Source organism: Pseudopodoces humilis, chromosome 7 (genome assembly GCF_049639895.1).
Source record: "Pseudopodoces humilis isolate 2021_Gansu_Grassland_sample_001 chromosome 7, ASM4963989v1, whole genome shotgun sequence".
NCBI classification, from domain to species: domain Eukaryota; kingdom Metazoa; phylum Chordata; class Aves; order Passeriformes; family Paridae; genus Pseudopodoces; species Pseudopodoces humilis.
This window is the reverse complement of record NC_142206.1, coordinates 60,987,065-61,003,170: the sequence shown is the minus strand read 5'-3', so window position 1 is coordinate 61,003,170 and position 16,106 is coordinate 60,987,065. Positions and strand designations below refer to the sequence as shown.

General features: G+C 50.4%; 1 protein-coding gene across 8 annotated transcripts in view; it reads right to left on the bottom strand.

The window, feature by feature from the left end:
* NIN (ninein) overlaps positions 1–16,106 on the bottom strand; it is a 60,231-nt gene that overhangs the window by 25,449 nt on the left and 18,676 nt on the right. For all 8 annotated transcript variants that reach the window (XM_088057645.1, XM_014257503.2, XM_088057647.1 and 5 more), the window contains exons 5-16: positions 12,076–12,115; positions 10,703–10,890; positions 9,546–9,692; positions 8,478–8,645; positions 6,254–6,390; positions 4,942–5,082; positions 4,628–4,802; positions 3,944–4,054; positions 3,097–3,186; positions 1,344–1,497; positions 894–1,015; positions 116–642 (exon numbers count right to left, since the gene is read on the bottom strand). In XM_088057645.1, coding sequence (XP_087913771.1) covers positions 116–642; positions 894–1,015; positions 1,344–1,497; positions 3,097–3,186; positions 3,944–4,054; positions 4,628–4,802; positions 4,942–5,082; positions 6,254–6,390; positions 8,478–8,645; positions 9,546–9,692; positions 10,703–10,890; positions 12,076–12,115 — 2,000 coding nt within the window. The remainder of the gene's footprint in view (positions 1–115; positions 643–893; positions 1,016–1,343; positions 1,498–3,096; positions 3,187–3,943; positions 4,055–4,627; positions 4,803–4,941; positions 5,083–6,253; positions 6,391–8,477; positions 8,646–9,545; positions 9,693–10,702; positions 10,891–12,075; positions 12,116–16,106) is intronic.

Below are 16,106 nucleotides of genomic sequence, written 5' to 3'. Positions count from 1 at the left end.
CAGGAACAGCACTGGGCAGGCAGGACGCTCGGAATTCCTCAGCAGGGAAGTTTCTGCGCTAGGTTCACCCCGGTCACCAAGCTCCAGCAGAGTCCCCACCAGAGATGACACTCACCTTTCCTCCTCCAGCTCCTGCTCGTGCTTCCTCAGCAGCTCTTCCTGGAGCTCCTCCTTCTCCAGGGCGTGCACCTCTGCCAGCCTCTTCACCTGCTCGTGGAAGCCACGTTCCAGCTCCCCCTTCTCCTCCTGCAGCGTCTGCACCACAACTCTCATCTTCTCCTCCACCCAGACACTCTTCTGGATCAGCTCCTCCCGTTCTTGCCTGAACTTCTCATTCACCTGCTCCAGTCTGGCCCTGACATCCTCCTCATGCTCCTGCCTCAACAGCTCCTGCAGATTGGCTTTCTCCTCATCGAAATGCATCTGTAATTTGTTTTTCTCCTCGTCATATTTACAGTCGAGCTTTTCCTGCTGCTCTCTGAGCGCTGCCGCCTCTCCCTGCAGCTCTGCTATTTGATTTTTAAGGCCAGTGATCTGCTTTTCCATGACATCCATCTCCTCAGCATACTTCTGCCTCATATCCTCTTGCTCCTTTTCCCAGCGAGCTTTTGTCTCATCCAGCTGCTTTTCATAGCGGCTCACCTACAGAAGGGAAAACAGGATGGGTCCGTTCATTTTCCACAGAATGTTCTACAGGGATGTTTTCCTCAGTATTTCCAGCCAGTTTTATATATTCATTCTACTGAATATTTTGATTTACACATCACCATCTTATACTGATCTCACTGGAAAGAAAGCCTAAGTGCTCAGCTTTATTTCTTACTGGGATCACAGAATCCCAGATTGGTTTGGGTGGGAAGGGACTTTAAAGACCATCTCAGTCCAACACTTACTGTGTCTTCAAGCTCCTGTTTGAGGTGATGCAGATCCCTGTGGTGTTGCTCCTTCATCTGCTCAATGGCCATTTCTGCCTCTATGCTCATATTTAGTGGGTTGCAGTCTTCTGAACCAAGTCCTTTAGAAACAGCAATCAAGCAATAATTTATATAACTATGAAAGCATTGATTATACAACACAAACACATATAGTTCTCAACAGAATTATCTCATCCATTTAGATTTGTTTAGCAGCTCTCAACCTCCCATCACAAACACAGCCAAGTAAGTGCAAACACGAATTTCATCTTTAAATTTGCTTCAGCAGTCATGGTCAATTAACATTAAACACCAAATTAGAGGTGGTGACCAAGTCTCCTTGGGAAGGTTTTCATGGAATGACCTCGAAGATGTTGTAAACTCCTGCAGCAGAGATCTCAGTCCTACAGGAGGGATTTATTCTTTTACCTTGGTCAGGCTCAATCCCGCTGTTGCTGTGAGTCTTTGTGACAATGTCAAACTCTTCCGACAAGGAATTTTTCAGGGAAGGCCTGAGCACTTTGCCCTGGGCACGGTACTGTTGCAGCTCTGAGTGCAGCTCATCTATCTGATCCTGCAGCTCCTGGAGAAAATAAACCCAAAAAAAAAAGCTGAGTGAAAAGGAACCAAGGCTGCTGAGCACCGACCCAGAGCCACCACAGGACATTTTGGTGGGAATTACAGCAGAGAAGGATTTGTCAATAACCCATAGTGCCACAGCCAAACAAGGGGGAATGGCTCCCTCTGCCAGAGGGAAGGGATGGATGGGATATTGGGAAGGAATTTTACCCTGTGAGGGTGGGCAGGCCCTGGCTCAGGGTGCCCAGAGCAGCTGTGGCTGACCCTGGAAGTGTCCAAAGCCAGGTTGGATGGGGCTTGGAGCACCCTGGAATATCAGAAAGCGTCCCTGCCCATGGCAGGGGATGGAACAAGATGGTTTTTAAGGTCCCTTCCAATCCAAACCATTCTGGGATTCTCTGATGATTCTTCAATACCAAACTCTGAAAGATGAAGGTTTAACACTCCAGGAGCTTTCCCTCTATTCCTTCTTCCCGTGACCTTTTATTAAAAAGCAGCTTTATTTGGTAACATTTACAAACAGTTGGGAAATGCCTCCTCAACCACCATCTACTTGGAAAATCAAATCAGAAGCAAAAGATCAAATTAGGAAAGAGACCCCCCCTCATTACTGCATTTACCATCTGCTCCTTCCTCCCTCCTGCCAGTGGAACACCCCGAGGTTTTGTGCCAAGAGCTGTGCACTTCACCCCAGGAACAGCAGATATTGAGGAAAACAACCCCCTGAATGTGCAAACACAGAACCCTGCAGGTCTGAAAGGGCCAGGAAGTGAACCTTGAGTACTGATTTGTATCTGCCATCCTCAGGAACAGAGAAATCAGCTGCATTTTGGCAAGATCAAATTGACTCCTATTTCTAGACGATTTTTGCTTTTAACCTGCAGCTTCCTAAGAGAGCTGCCGTGCTGTTTCCAATCCAACAGCCTTTTGCAAAGGCAGCCCTTTATTGACTGGAAATGATCCTGCAGAACAGATCACAGAATCACAAAATGGTTTGGGCTGGAAGGGACCTTAAATCCCATCCAGTTCCACTCCTGCCATGGGCAGGGACACCTTCCCCAATCCCAGGCTGCTCCAAACCCCATCCAACCTGGCCTTGGGCACTGCCAGGGACGCAGGGGCAGCCACAGCTGCTCTGGGCAAGAGATGAGCTGATACCTCTGCAGATATCAGAAAGTAGATGTGTAAATAGAAAACCTGCAGGCTCACCTTAAAGTCTTTTACGTACCCAAGGTGGAGGAGAAAACAAACTTTTTATTTTCAGATTTATTTTTTAAAAAAATATTTCTGGTCTGAAAACCAGCAAAATGTGGATGTATCTTATTTCTCCTTTAAGTTCCTGCCACTGTGAATTCACAGGGCTCCATGGAACCTCTCCCAGCCCATCCTGGGGGCACCAAACCCTCATAGCTCAGCCAGACTCTGTGGGAAGAGTTTTCCAAGCCTTTGTTTGCGGTGAGGATGTGGCACTTGGGGACACAGTCAGTGCAGGGCTTGGCAGTGCTGGGGGAATGGCTAGACTCAAGGTGAGAGGGATTTTCCAGCCTAAACGGTTCTGTGATGTTTCTGATGGATACAGGAGCCAGGTCTGAGCTCCTCTTACCCTGCACTGCTGCTCGTACTCGCTCCTCATCTGGGCCAGCCTCTCCTCCTGCAGGAAGAACTCGGCACTGGTGGGATCCAGGTCACCAAACTGGAACACAGGAATGGAATATCCAGTTATCCACCCACCCTGCAGCCCTGCTCAGGACAGCAGAGATGCCATTCCAAGCACTCCTGCAGCCTGCACTCCCCTCTCCACTCTGGATTTTTATCTTAAATAAAGAAACTCCACTTCTCTCCAAGCAGAGAATGAGTAACTTCCCCAAAAAAGCCTGTCTGCCACCTAGCACAGCTCTCGTGCTCGTTCAGATTGCAGATCACAGCTTTCCACCTTGGCATATACACATCTCAGTGTGGTAAATAATCCCAAGCTTTAAAGAAGGTTGGAAATCCTAATAAATGAACCTTAGGCTATGGCTGCACAAATTTAAACATCTTTGAAGAAGCTGATATTCTGAAAAGTTTCGTGAAATATAGCCATGAACAGCTGTTCACCTTGATTTTCACCTAATTCCAGCAGCGATGCCATGTAAAACCTCACTCCCTCATGCATCATCTTCCCTGGAAAGGACCTGCAAGCTGGGTCTATCCAAAACTCCTACAACTGGGAGGCAAAAAAATCCCTGCAGATCTTTTACAGATGATTGCTTCACTCTAAGGCTCCCTGCTTTAATGAGAATAAAATTACAGCTAAGGTGGAATATCTGTATTTTCCGTAGCAGGAAGGCAGCCCATGTCAGCGAGGCACCTGTGCTGGATAATTTGGGTATCAGTTAAACTGGCAGCTCAAATGTAGCAACTTACAAGTGATTTAATTCTGAAACCCCACTGGGAAAAGGAGGATTTACCTTCTCAGCCAGGACATTTTCCAAGTTCCTCTGCAGTTTGCCTGCCAGACTTTCACACTCGGCCAGTTTTTCTCCCGTTTCCAAGAGCTCGTTTTCCAGGCGGCTGTTTTCCTGGACCAAACACAAAACACCACAACAGCCTCAGCAATTGGAGGAGGGGAAAAATCAGCATGTGTTAACTCATCAAAATAAGGGTAACTCCCATTCAAGCCAGAGCATGACACTATTCCAAGCTTCTGGTGGTGACAGGAATTATGAATCCATCCACACACAACCCACTCCTGCCACAGCAAGTGCGAACACTGGGCTTTTGATAAATTATCTAATTAATTAACAGCAAGTTTGCTCTGGATGGTTTGTTTGTTGTTAAAAGAACATTTTAAACTTGATCAAGATGTTTTATCTTCCGGCTTTATCTCCTAGCTCATCTGAAAGCCATGCACACACACACTCTGCACTTGATGGCAGTAGAGATTTGAACTGGAGATTAGGAATCCATGGAAGAAGCCATCGAGGTGCCCCAAACACCAATTCTCATGGACACACCTTTATCTTGCAGCTTAAATGACTTCTGGCCAGCTAAACATAGCCCAGAACTCATCCTTTTGACATGAACTGCAGGAGTCACTCCCTCTCCTCCCAGGGTATCCCGGCTTTTTGGGGGAAATGTTTAGTCCCTGTTACCTTCAGGGCCAGGGCCAGGCGGTCCCTGATGTAGTTCTCATCCGTTTTCAGCTTTTCCATCTCCTGCTCCAGCTCCAGCCTCTGTTTGTTGGCCTGCTGTAGGATTTGCTCCCGTTCCCTGCGCAGCTCGTTCTTCAGCGCGGCGATTCGCTCCTTGTACTCCTCATCCAGCTTCCTGCCAAGGCACCAGGAGGGGTCAGGAGCTCATCAGAGGAAGCAGGTGACAAACACTGCTGGGGTGAAGCTGGGTGGCCACCAGAGTCCCTGCAATGCCAGGGCAGCACTGCCCAGGAGGAGGGAGGGGTGGTCCCTACCTGAGGTTGTACTCGTTGCGGCGCTCGATGGCGGCGTGGTGATCGTCCACTTCCGAGGCCATCAGGGATTTCAGCTTCTCTGCTTTCTCCAGGTCTGACCTCAGCTTCTCCTTCTCCCTGGCCACTTGGTCAAACCTCTCCCTGGGCAGAGCAGAGCCAGCCTGGATTAGGTCAGCCCTTACAGCTCCCCCAAAAAAGGGGGTTTGAGACATCAGAGAAGAAGCTTGGGAAGATCTCCAAGGTTCTCATCAACTGCATTTAGTCACCGGGTTTGAACCTGCACCCAAATAGCTCTGGACATGTCTTGGTGCCCCCACAGACCCTGAGACCTCAGCCCTTGAGACCCTGAGCTGTGGTCCAGCTCCCAAATTCAAATCCTGAAATGGTTTGGGTTGGAAGGGACCTTCAAGACCATCCCATTCCACCCCTGCCATGGGCAGGGACACCTTCCCCTATCCCAGCTTGCTCCAAGCCCTGTCCAACCTGGCCTTGGGCACTCACAGGGATTCAGGGGCAGCCACAGCTTCTCTGGGCACCCTGTGCCAGGAGCTCATCACCCTCAGAGCCAGGATTCCTTTCCCAATCTCCCATCCATCCCTGCCCTCTGGCACTGGGAGCCATTCCCTGTGTCCTGTCCCTCCATCCCTTGTTCCCAGTCCCTCTCCAGCTCTCCTGGAACCCTTTTAGGCACTGGGAGGGGCTCTGAGCTCTCCCTGGAGCTTCTTTTCCAATAGAGAAACCTTCACAGCAAGTCCAGCACAAAGTCAAACTGTGTTGACTTTCAAAGGAAAAACTTTGGGATTTACAGTGTGCTTGTGCCTCACCTCCATATCCATCGAACCTCTGCAATGCCCCAGATCAGTTTGGATTAAAGGTACTGAGAAACTCCAGCAGCCTCTGCCCTGGGCTGTGCATTCCTTGGCCATCAGTGCCCATTCCCAGACTGGGAACAGCCTGCTGCTTCCATTTCTTATTTTTCAACCACGTTTTTCTGCAGCGGGAGCGTCGCTGCCGAGCTCCCGGCACCACGGCACAACCGAGCACTCAGGATTTAAAATAAATCCCAGGAGGAACAGTTTATCAGAGCTGGCCTCCATGCTCCAGAAGGGTTTTCCACCGCTCATTTTTGGTTTGGAATTTTTCTGCAATCCATGGAGAGGTTTGAGTGTTTTCCCCAGGCAAAACAAGAAGTTCCTGAGCACTTTCAGAGCGCTGAGCCTTCCAGTGCCACCCCAGTGCCCCTGGGAGCACCAGCACCCACCAGCTGCTCCCTGCTCAGCTCCTGCTTGGCCAAGCCATCCCTGGGACTCACATCAAGTGCCTGATCTCCGTTTTGAAGCTGGCCAGGGCTGCCTGGTGCACCCCATTCTTGGTGATGAGGAGCTCGTTCTCCAGCGCCAGCGTCAGCTCCGTCAGGTTCACCTTCCCATCCAAGCTGAAGTCCAGAGCCTGCGGGAACAACGCGTCCTTTGAGCGGAACGAGCTTCCTGCAGGAGCCTGGAGACATTTGTGCAGGGATTGACAGGCTCAGAAGAGATCTTAACTTGCTAATTAATCTGTCACAAACGCCCCGAGGGCAATAAAGCAGACATCTCTGCCACCTCCCTCCTCAGCAGAGCTGCTGCCAGGGAGGAGATGGGAAATGTCCTGGCTGTGCTTCCCAGAAAAAAATCCAACAGGAAATGAAGCTCGGATGGAATGCAGCAATTCCCTGCTGGATCTAAGGGGACTGGACTCAGCTGCTGCTGAGGTGGTTGGGGATGTTTGTGTTAAACTACAGCAGCTCCTGCAGCAGAGGTGACACAGAAGCAGCCCTGCAGGAAGGATTTGATGGTGAGGATCTCACCTCTTAGACAGAGGGTTACCATCAGCAACTGCTCAGGATTTTGTAAAATACCAGAATGCTTTGGGTTGGAAGGGACAATAAAGATCATCCAGTCCCACCCCTGCCATGGGCAGGGACATCTTCCAGAATCTCAGGCTGCTCTAAGCCTTGAAGAAAGGCCTTTGCTTTCCCTGCAAGTGCTCAAAACCCACATGGATGTGGTGCTTGGGGATGGGGTTCAGAGGTGAACATGGGCTAAACTGACAGCTGGACTTCTCCAACCTAAATGATTCAACTTAACCCTGCAGGAGCACAAAGCAGAGCGCTTGTGGTGGGGCTGAAGCACTGCAGAAACCACCCCAGTGACACCAGGACAAAGCAATTTTCCAGTGGAAAGCAACAAAATGAAGGGGGACACACAAATCTGAGTGTGGGTTTTAAATCCTGAGCAGTGGCAGAGGTTATTCCAGCCTGGCTGGAATAATGTTTTAAATATCCACGTGGATTTTTAAAAGCCAGGAGAATCACAGCCATCACTGTTGGGAATCCAGTGATGGTCACATGAAATTGTCTCCCATCCACAGCTTCTAAATAAGATGGGCATTATGGATTTATTTACCTGATCTCATCCCCACCACCCTTTTCCTCTGTCTCATGGACACTGAGGACTGGGCAGGGTTTCAATTCCTGTCCTCCACCCCAGCACGAGCGATAATTCAGATTATCCCAGGGCTGAGAGGTTTGCAGGTGCAGCTATTGAGGGAGGGAAAGGAATTCAATTGCTTCCTAACAAGTGTAGGTGACCTCTTCGAGCCCTGCTGGAAATCACAGCGGATTTTTATCATAAATAAAGTGTTCTCTGGGATGCACCATAAAGGAAATGATTGGAAGTTTCCCAGAACTCTTGTCACTAGCACTGGGAATTTTCATATATATTTTAAATATATATATTAAAAATTTTATAAAAATATATATAATGTGAAATATTTATATTTAAGTATTACTATTAATAACCAATATTAATTAATATTACTTAATATATTAAGACTAATAGTAATATTTCTATTTATTAATAATATATATATAAAGGATATATTTTTATATAAATAATTTGATGTCTATTTTAATGTATAAACAAATATATATTCCATATGTTACATATATAATATATATTTATATCTATAATATAAATAAATAATAAATATCTATAATATCTATATTATATAGATATTAATATATAATATCTATAATATAAATAAATTTTTATAACATAAATTATATCTATTATATAATAATTGCATAATATAAACAATATCTATTATATAATACATACCATATATAATATGGTATATATAAAATATATATTATATGTAATATTATAAATATATATAATATATATATTATAGAGTATATAAATAATTCTAATTCACAGAATTATGGAATGGTTTGGACTGGAATATATCTTGATGATTATCCAGTTCCACCCCCCTGCCATGGGCAGGGACACCTTCCACAAGTCCAGGTGGCTCCAAGCCCTGTCCAACCTGGCCTTGGACACTCCCAGGGATGGCTGGGAAGTTTTAAAAGGGGAAAAAACCAAAAGCTTTGGAAAGGAAAAAAAAAAAAAATAAAATAAAAAAACCAACTGAGCATCCAACACAGGGCGACAAAAACCTGCAGATAAGTTGGGGTGAGCTGCAGATGGGGTTACCTTCAGGATCTCCTGGCTGTTCTCGATGCCCTCCTGGTGCCAGCAGTCCAGCACCCCCTCCACGCAGCCGTAGCCCATCCCATCGTCCAGGCTGGAGAAGAGGGAGAAGCCGAAGGTGCTGGGCATGGCCGAGGGGGTGGTCGTGCGCCTCCCGCTCTCGTCGAAGGACTGGGAGAGAGGATGAGGCTGTGACAGGGCAAAACCAACTTCCAATTCCCTTGGTTTACCAATGGAATTTCCCTAGCACTGCTCTGGAGATTAAGGATTAATCTGCTTTTTCCTCACTGCCAAGCAAAAAGGCGGCGGGAGCGTCGCTGCCGAGCTCCCGGCACCGGGGCACGACCGAGCGCTCCGGATTTAAAATAAATCCCAGGAGGAGCGGTTTGTCAGAGCCTCCATGCTCCTGAAGGGTTTTCCACTGCTCAGTTTTGGTTTGGAATGTGACTTTCCCTAAAACAGCTGCAGGGAGCACTTGTAGAGTGGTTTGGGTAGAGCACTCAGCTTCCAGGCAAAGACAGGGAGCAGATTTTGAACTCTCTCTCAGAAAAAATAAAGCAGGAATTGGAGTAGAGACGTGGAACCTGCATGTGCCCAGCCTATCCCAGGGCAGTGCTTCCCCCTGCAGCCAGTTTATACTGGATATCCCATCCTGGAAGTGTTCCAGGCCAGGCTGGACGGACCTTGGAGCACCCTGGGATAGTGGAATGTGCCCCTGACCATGAACAGGGGGTTGGAACGAGCTTGAAGGTCCCTTCCAGCACAAACCAGCCTGGAATTCTACAAGGCTCTACCATTTACACACCGAACTCCACAGGTTGCCAGAGCCCTCTCTGAGCCACAAAACTTCAAAGGGGAGCCACGACCCCTTTCCCCTGAGGAAATTCTGTTTTATTTTCTGAGAGAGAATTTGGAATCTGCTTTGGGAGCAGGGGACCTGCCAGCACCTCCTACCTCACAGCTGCCCCTGCAGGGACAAAGGCTGAGGAAGAGGAGGAGAAAGGCTGGCTGGGAATTGTTCAGGAATTCTCCTGCTCCTTTTAGCCCAGGATTGAGCTCTCACTTTCTCACCTGCATGGAGAGGTGCCGCTTCAGCTGCCGGTACGGAGTAGATGCCGAAGGTGTGAGAGATTTCCCATTTCTCAACAGGCCATAAAAGAAATCCTCTATGCTCATGGTCCCATCTTGCTCCAGGTTATGGAGCACCTCTTCAAGCACCTGCAAGGAGACAGAAATCACATAAAGGTCAAAAAAAAAAACGTGGCACAGATAAAACATCCTATTCCCACAGCTCCAAAAAGAGCAAGGCAAGAGCTACCTGCAACATCAGCCTAACACATCTCCATACTCTCCACATGGAAAACTGCAGGTACACATTTGCCATGAAGAAAAGCTCCTGCTCATCTTGGAGCTGCTGCTTAATGAGGCAGCAGGAAATAAACCTCATTTCATTCTGCTCCCGAGACAGTGACCTCAGGAATTCAGCTCAAGGTACTGAGATGCCAAACCCTGAGCAGCTTGAAGTGACCAGGCAAAAAAAAACCACCCCTAAGACACCGCAAAGTTATCATAAATCTGTTTTATGCTTCAGGGCACAATGATTTCTCAAAAGTAGGACTGGAGATTGTTCAGATTAGTCCCTCACTCTTTGTCTACAGTTTATCTTTTTCATTTTCTGCCTTAATACCCTGAAAACATTTCATTGTGGATGCTGCAAAGGCATACCTGCTCAGAAACACGTACTGTGGAGGAAATTATTACAAGCCACGCTATCTTAAGACGCAAAAAATCAGACTTTTTAAATAAAACTAAATCCTAAGTTGATAAGAGCCTGTTTTGGTTTTTGTTTTTGCTACAGATTTCATTTTCTCGTGGGCTCCTGCTGCAGGACAGAAACAGCCCATGGGCCTTCACAAAGTGAAAAGCAACCACCTATGAATATTTAACCCATATTTGCTGTCTAGCTAGAAAATTCCCAGGATTAAAGAGGCACGATTGGAATCCAAGCCATGCTTTTAAATTCCAGTCCACTCTGATTGCACGAGGAAACTCGCACACCACAGCTCAGGCTGGCAGCTGCCTTCTCCTACAGCAGCCTGATGGTTTGGGACCAAAAACCTCACTGAAGACCAGGAGCAGGAGCTGGAAACTCCTTTCCAAGCAGCCACCTGTGCCTGTGGTGAAGCCCAGGAGGGATTTTGGGGACGGCTCCGTACGCGGTCGCTCACCTCCCCGGCCGCCGCGTGCAGCCCGTACTGCTCACAGATGGAAACCAGCTTCTTCCTGTTCAGGTGGCCATCCCTGGTGATCCCCAGGTGCTCACACACCTCCTGAAGTTTCTCCTCGATCCAGTCTGGGCTGGGTGAGGCACCAGGGGAGGCGTTCAGGTCGTCCGGGTTCCAGAAGCGCAGCTGCCCTGGAAACGGGGGAGATTGCTCCGGTGTCTGGGGTGAGGAGCAGAAGATCTGGGGGTTCTGCAGTGGGCAGAGCTCCCTCCTGGCTCTGCAGATCCCAAGGGATCATCTGTCTGTGTTCATCCTACCCAGAGCACACTCTGGATTTTGGGATTTGGACACTGGTCCCGGCTCTGCTCAGCATTTCCCTCATGTGCCACCAGAGGGGAAGGAGCCTCCTGTCCACAGAATCACGGAATCGCTGAGGTTGGATAAAAAACCTCAAAGACCATTGAGTCCAACTGCTCCTCAGCATGGCCAAGGCCACCACTGACCCACGTCCCCAGGTGCCACATCCACCCAGCTTTTAACCCCTGCAGGGATGGGGCCTCCCTGTGCCTGAGCAGGTGCAGACTGAGCAGCAGGATCTGGATCTTTGGGAATGTGGATGAGTCTGATGGGTTGGTGGCCAGGGAAGGGCAGCTCTGCTCCCTCAGCTGCTGGAAAAGGGACCCCCCCCACTTCTTCCCTCGGGCAGTTATGGGATCATATGGTTCCTGGGGCTGGAAAAGCAGATTTAGGAGAAAGAAGTTTGCCCTTTGGATGGGGAAGGGGTTAGAGAGCAGCTGAAATACGGAAGAGGTGCTGGTGCAATTAAAAGGAAGTTTTTTGATGATGAAGATGGTAAAACACTGGCAAAGGTTGCCCAGAGAAATTTCCCATCCCTGGAAGCGTCCAAGGCCAGGTTGGACGGGATTTGGAGTATCCTGGGATGGTGGAAGGTGTCCCTGCCATAGCAGGGGTGGGACTGGATGGGATTTAAGGTCCCTTCCAAACCATTCCAGGATTTTATGATTCTGTGACAATTAGGGAACATTTAATGACTGGTCCCTGCTGACATCTAGTGCCCACCTGGCTCCAGTACAGCCAGAGCCCCCCAGGGCAGGAGTGGGGACCAGGACAGGTGTCAGGGGGACCAGGAACACCCACGGGAGGATGGAGAAGGCACAGGGGGTACGGCACAAGACGTGCCCTGCCTTAGCTTTCACCCCCAGCTTGGGGGATGCCCCAGCTGCACCTTTCTGAGCTCTGCACCAGCCAGCCTGGGATGCTCCACACACCCAGAGCCGCTCTCCACGTGCTCCTCTGATCACCCTTCCAAGCTGAAATGAGAATAAACACATCCAGGGGCTGCTCTCTGCTCTTACCCTCGGCCTCGTACTCCTCGCTGCCTCGCGTCTTCCAGTGCTGGGGAGACAACAAAAGGAAACAGAGTTATTACTATTGCAAGACAACCCCTGAATGAAAGAGACTCTGGGATCAGCATCCAAGGCTGCTGGGCTTTCATCTCCCTGCAGGCTGGGCTGCGAATCCAGAGCTCTTTGATCCTGCCTTGCTCTGGCACGTGCGGCTCTCGGGTGGGGAGAACCCACAGAGATGCCCAAAGCCCCACAAATGACCCAGGAGAGGGGACAGATCAGAGCCTGGCAGGGAGCTGGGAGGGGAGAGGGAGAGGTTTGCCCTCTGAGCAAACCACGCTGCCTTTCTTTGAGGTGTTGATGGCTGAGGGGATGGGGATGCAGGGAAGATCATGGGCTGCATAGAGCTGGGTTATCCTTTCTTCCCAACACTTGATTTCCCCCCACACTCAGCCAAGCCAAATTCAAAACTCCTCCACTAAGTGCAGCTCTGTATCAAGAGAGAGCTATGCTGTCAACAAAGCCTTTTTACTGAGCTTAACAGAGGGAAAAAATCCCCACTCTCTGGTGGTCTGAAACCATCCTGCTCCCTCTGGCAGTGTTCCAGCAGCTCAGGCAGCACCAGGAGCAGAATTTACAGCATTTAAGGTGATTTCCTCATGTACTACACATTGTCTCATCCCTGCCACCCTTGTAGCAGCCCAGGGTATTTACTCCCACGTGAAGCCCCACGACATTAACTTCTGGTTTAGCAGTGGCAGATGTCGCTTCTGCAGGGGGACAAGTGGATACTTCTGCCTGCACGTGACTGATGGATTTGCAGTCAAAGTCACCCAGGACATAAAGAGGCTCTAAATCGTCACAGAAAAGTTCAATACGTCTCATTCAGATTACAGCTAAAAGCCATTAATCTACAATGTTACCATGGAAACTGGATTAAGTCACTGGACTTTTTTTAGCTCTGCTGCTGTTCCCCTTTCAGCTGCTGGAGCAGGCAAGGGCCCTTTGCTGCCACAGCATCCCAGAGTCCCACAAGGGACAAAAAGCAGGATCTGAAGCAACAGGTGTCATTAAATCCCATCCCTGGAAGTTCTTTACAAAGAGAATGGCACAACCCTGGCACAGGGTGCCCAGAGAAGCTCTGGATGTCCCTGGATCCCTGGAAGTGCCCAAGGCCAGGCTGGATGGGGCTTGGAGCAGCCTGGGATGGTGGAAGGTGTCCCTGCCATGGCAGGGGTGGAACTGGATGGGTTTTAGGGTTTCTTCCAACCCAAATGGTTCTGGGATTCGATTAAATTACCATCTGAAAATGCAGAAAACTTTGGCTTGGGTGCCAGAGACCACCCTGCAGCCACCCATCCTCGCCCTTGGGGCCAGCTGGGGCACTGAGGGAAACCTGCCAGCGGTGCTCAGAAGACAGATCCTCTGTGTCCAAGTCTTTTTGCATAAGCAATGTACACACTTTTACATAAAATCAGATTGATTTAGCACCAGACCCCCTCACTTCAAGCACTTGCAGCAAAACCAGACAAGCTGCTGCTGCTGTCCCATCCCTGCAAGTGTCCAAGGCCAGGTTGGACAGGGCTGGGAGCAGCCGGGGGCAGTGGGAGGAGTGGAACGGGATGAGCTCCAAGCTCCCCTTCCAACCCAAACCATTCTGGGATTCTCTGAGACCACAATAACCCCATAAACACCAACAACCTGAGGAGGCTGAACAAAGCCAGGGATTTTTTCGGGCTGGCAACCCCCTGAAGTGACCCCGGGGCGCTCGTGTGACCTCCCCTCCCTCCCTGCGCAGGGCTCGGGGCTCCCTTTGTGCGCGGGGGGCTCGGGGTCGGCCACCGCCGGCGAGGGGACAAAGAGGGGCCGGGACATCCCCGTGTCAGGCCCTCATTGTCCCCCAGCCCCAGCAGGGCCACAGCTGGCCACGGGTCACAGCCACGGGGATCCCAGGAACGCGTTCTCCTTCGGGAGGCGCGTGCCCGGCGAGCAGATGGCCACGGCTCTGAATGGCGCGGCGCGGGCGAGCATCTGCAGCCTGTGCCGTTTGCTCTGCCCAGAATGAGGCAGCAGCCACCTCTCCCCCCTGCCATCTGCTCCAGCCAGCCAGACCTTTGTTCTCCCCCAGAATATATTGCTAATTAAAACGCCGATCGGGAGCGCGCGCCGCGAGGTGAGCCCTGGCCCCGGTGCTGATGGATCCCCCGTTCTTCCCAGATCCACACAGCAGCTCCCTGGGCTGAGCAGCCCGAGCACAGACCCCAAAAAAAAGCTGTCAAACCCCCACACCCGGTGCCTTCAGCTCCAAAGCTCCAGTCACACACCTTTTCTGGGAGCAGGTGCTATTCCTGAGCTGTTATTCACAAATCCTGGCTTTCCCACTTCAGGAGTCTCACATCGAGGACCCAAAGTTTCAACCTGAGCCCCCCAAAATGGTTTTCTCCAGTGCCAGGCCATGCTGGAAACAATTCTGTGCAGAAGGAAACACACAGAGCACGGGAGCAAAGCGGCTCCAGCAGGCACTGAAGGGACAGAACTGGGATGTGCCAGCAGATTCCAAAACCTCAAGGTTGGATAGCATTAGTGGAAACTGTCCCTGCCCATGGTAGAAGATGGGAATGGGATGAGCTTTAGGGTCCTTTCCAACCCCAAACATTCTGGGATTCCATGAAGCTGCAAGGAGGAGGGATCTCTCCCAGAGCAGAGCCAGCAGCTGGGGAAGGGGAGGTGACAGACGCTCCCCGCTGAGGTTTGGGAGCCAGCACAGCCAGCATCCATGGGGACAAACTCCTGCAGGTCAGAGGGACCCTCAGGATCCCACCAGCACCCCCCGACTCCCAGCAGGGTCAATGCCAAATCCAGACCCAGCAGCTCTTCACTTCATACAACAACACCTGAAAAAGCCCTGGGGGTGGAGGGCAGGGAGCCTCCCTGGGCAGCCGATCCCAGGATCCCAGAGCAGACTTCCAGACTCTCCTCGTGTTTACGAGGGAGGGAGGGAGGGAAGGAAACCTCTCAGACAGAGCCTGAGCCCTTTTAATTGGCACTGCTTGGGAGCAAGCAGCAATTAAGCCATCCTGCCCCAGTTCTCAGGCCAGGGACAGGCTTGAGGAACGCCAGCAGAGTGTTTGTACACACAACAGGAGAGAACTGGGCAAAGGCTGCTCCCCGGGCCAAATCCCAAGGAATCAGCGCATCAGGAGCCTCCAACACTCCCCTGGGACCCTTCAATACCTTCCAGCACCTCATTTCCATGCATACCAAGAGGATCTGCTTTGGAGAGCGAGACAGCAATGCTGATAAAGTAGGGATTTCCCAAGTTTAGCCAGTTTTTTGCTTATTTTTGCAAAGGAATTAACCATCCCAGCAGCCCAAAAGGTGCAACAAGCATTCCCAGCTGGAGACTGATCCAGCCCCAGCGCAGTGTGGGTTAATTAACTGACCTTGTTAATGGACTACCATTTTACACCTCAAACCAAGGGGTAAGATTAGAGTAGCCTCTTCCACCAAGGCCATCAGTTCCCTGGGGAGTGTGGGTGGGTTAACATCGATTCCAAGGTCAGGGTAGCCCGCGTGGCCAACGCCAGGAGATGGATGAGCATCCCTGAGGCAGCGAGCAAAGGTCACCAGCAGCAGGGAAAAGCAGCTGGGTGTGATGGAAAAGCTTTTCTTTGAGGTGCTGGTTTGGGGTTTTTCTTATCATTTTTTAAACTCAGCTGGGTAGGAATAACACTGAAACCACGGAAATTGGAAATTCCTTCCTTGCTTTCTCACACAGGGTTGGGTGTCCCCCTACAAGAGCGGCGGCAGAGCCCCACTCCAAGCAGAGCCACGAGACAGAGGAGGGAGAAAGCAGCAGAGCTTCTCCTTCCCAGTGGAAAAACTCCCACCACACGCTCCTGAATCAACAATACTTGGCACAGCAGGGCAGGCTGGAAGCAGCCCAGCTCCAGGGAAATGATGCTGTGGCTGTGCTCTAACAGCACCAACTCCAACCGCTCGGCTCCTTTGGCTTCCCCGTCTGGGGAGGCGAGAGGAGA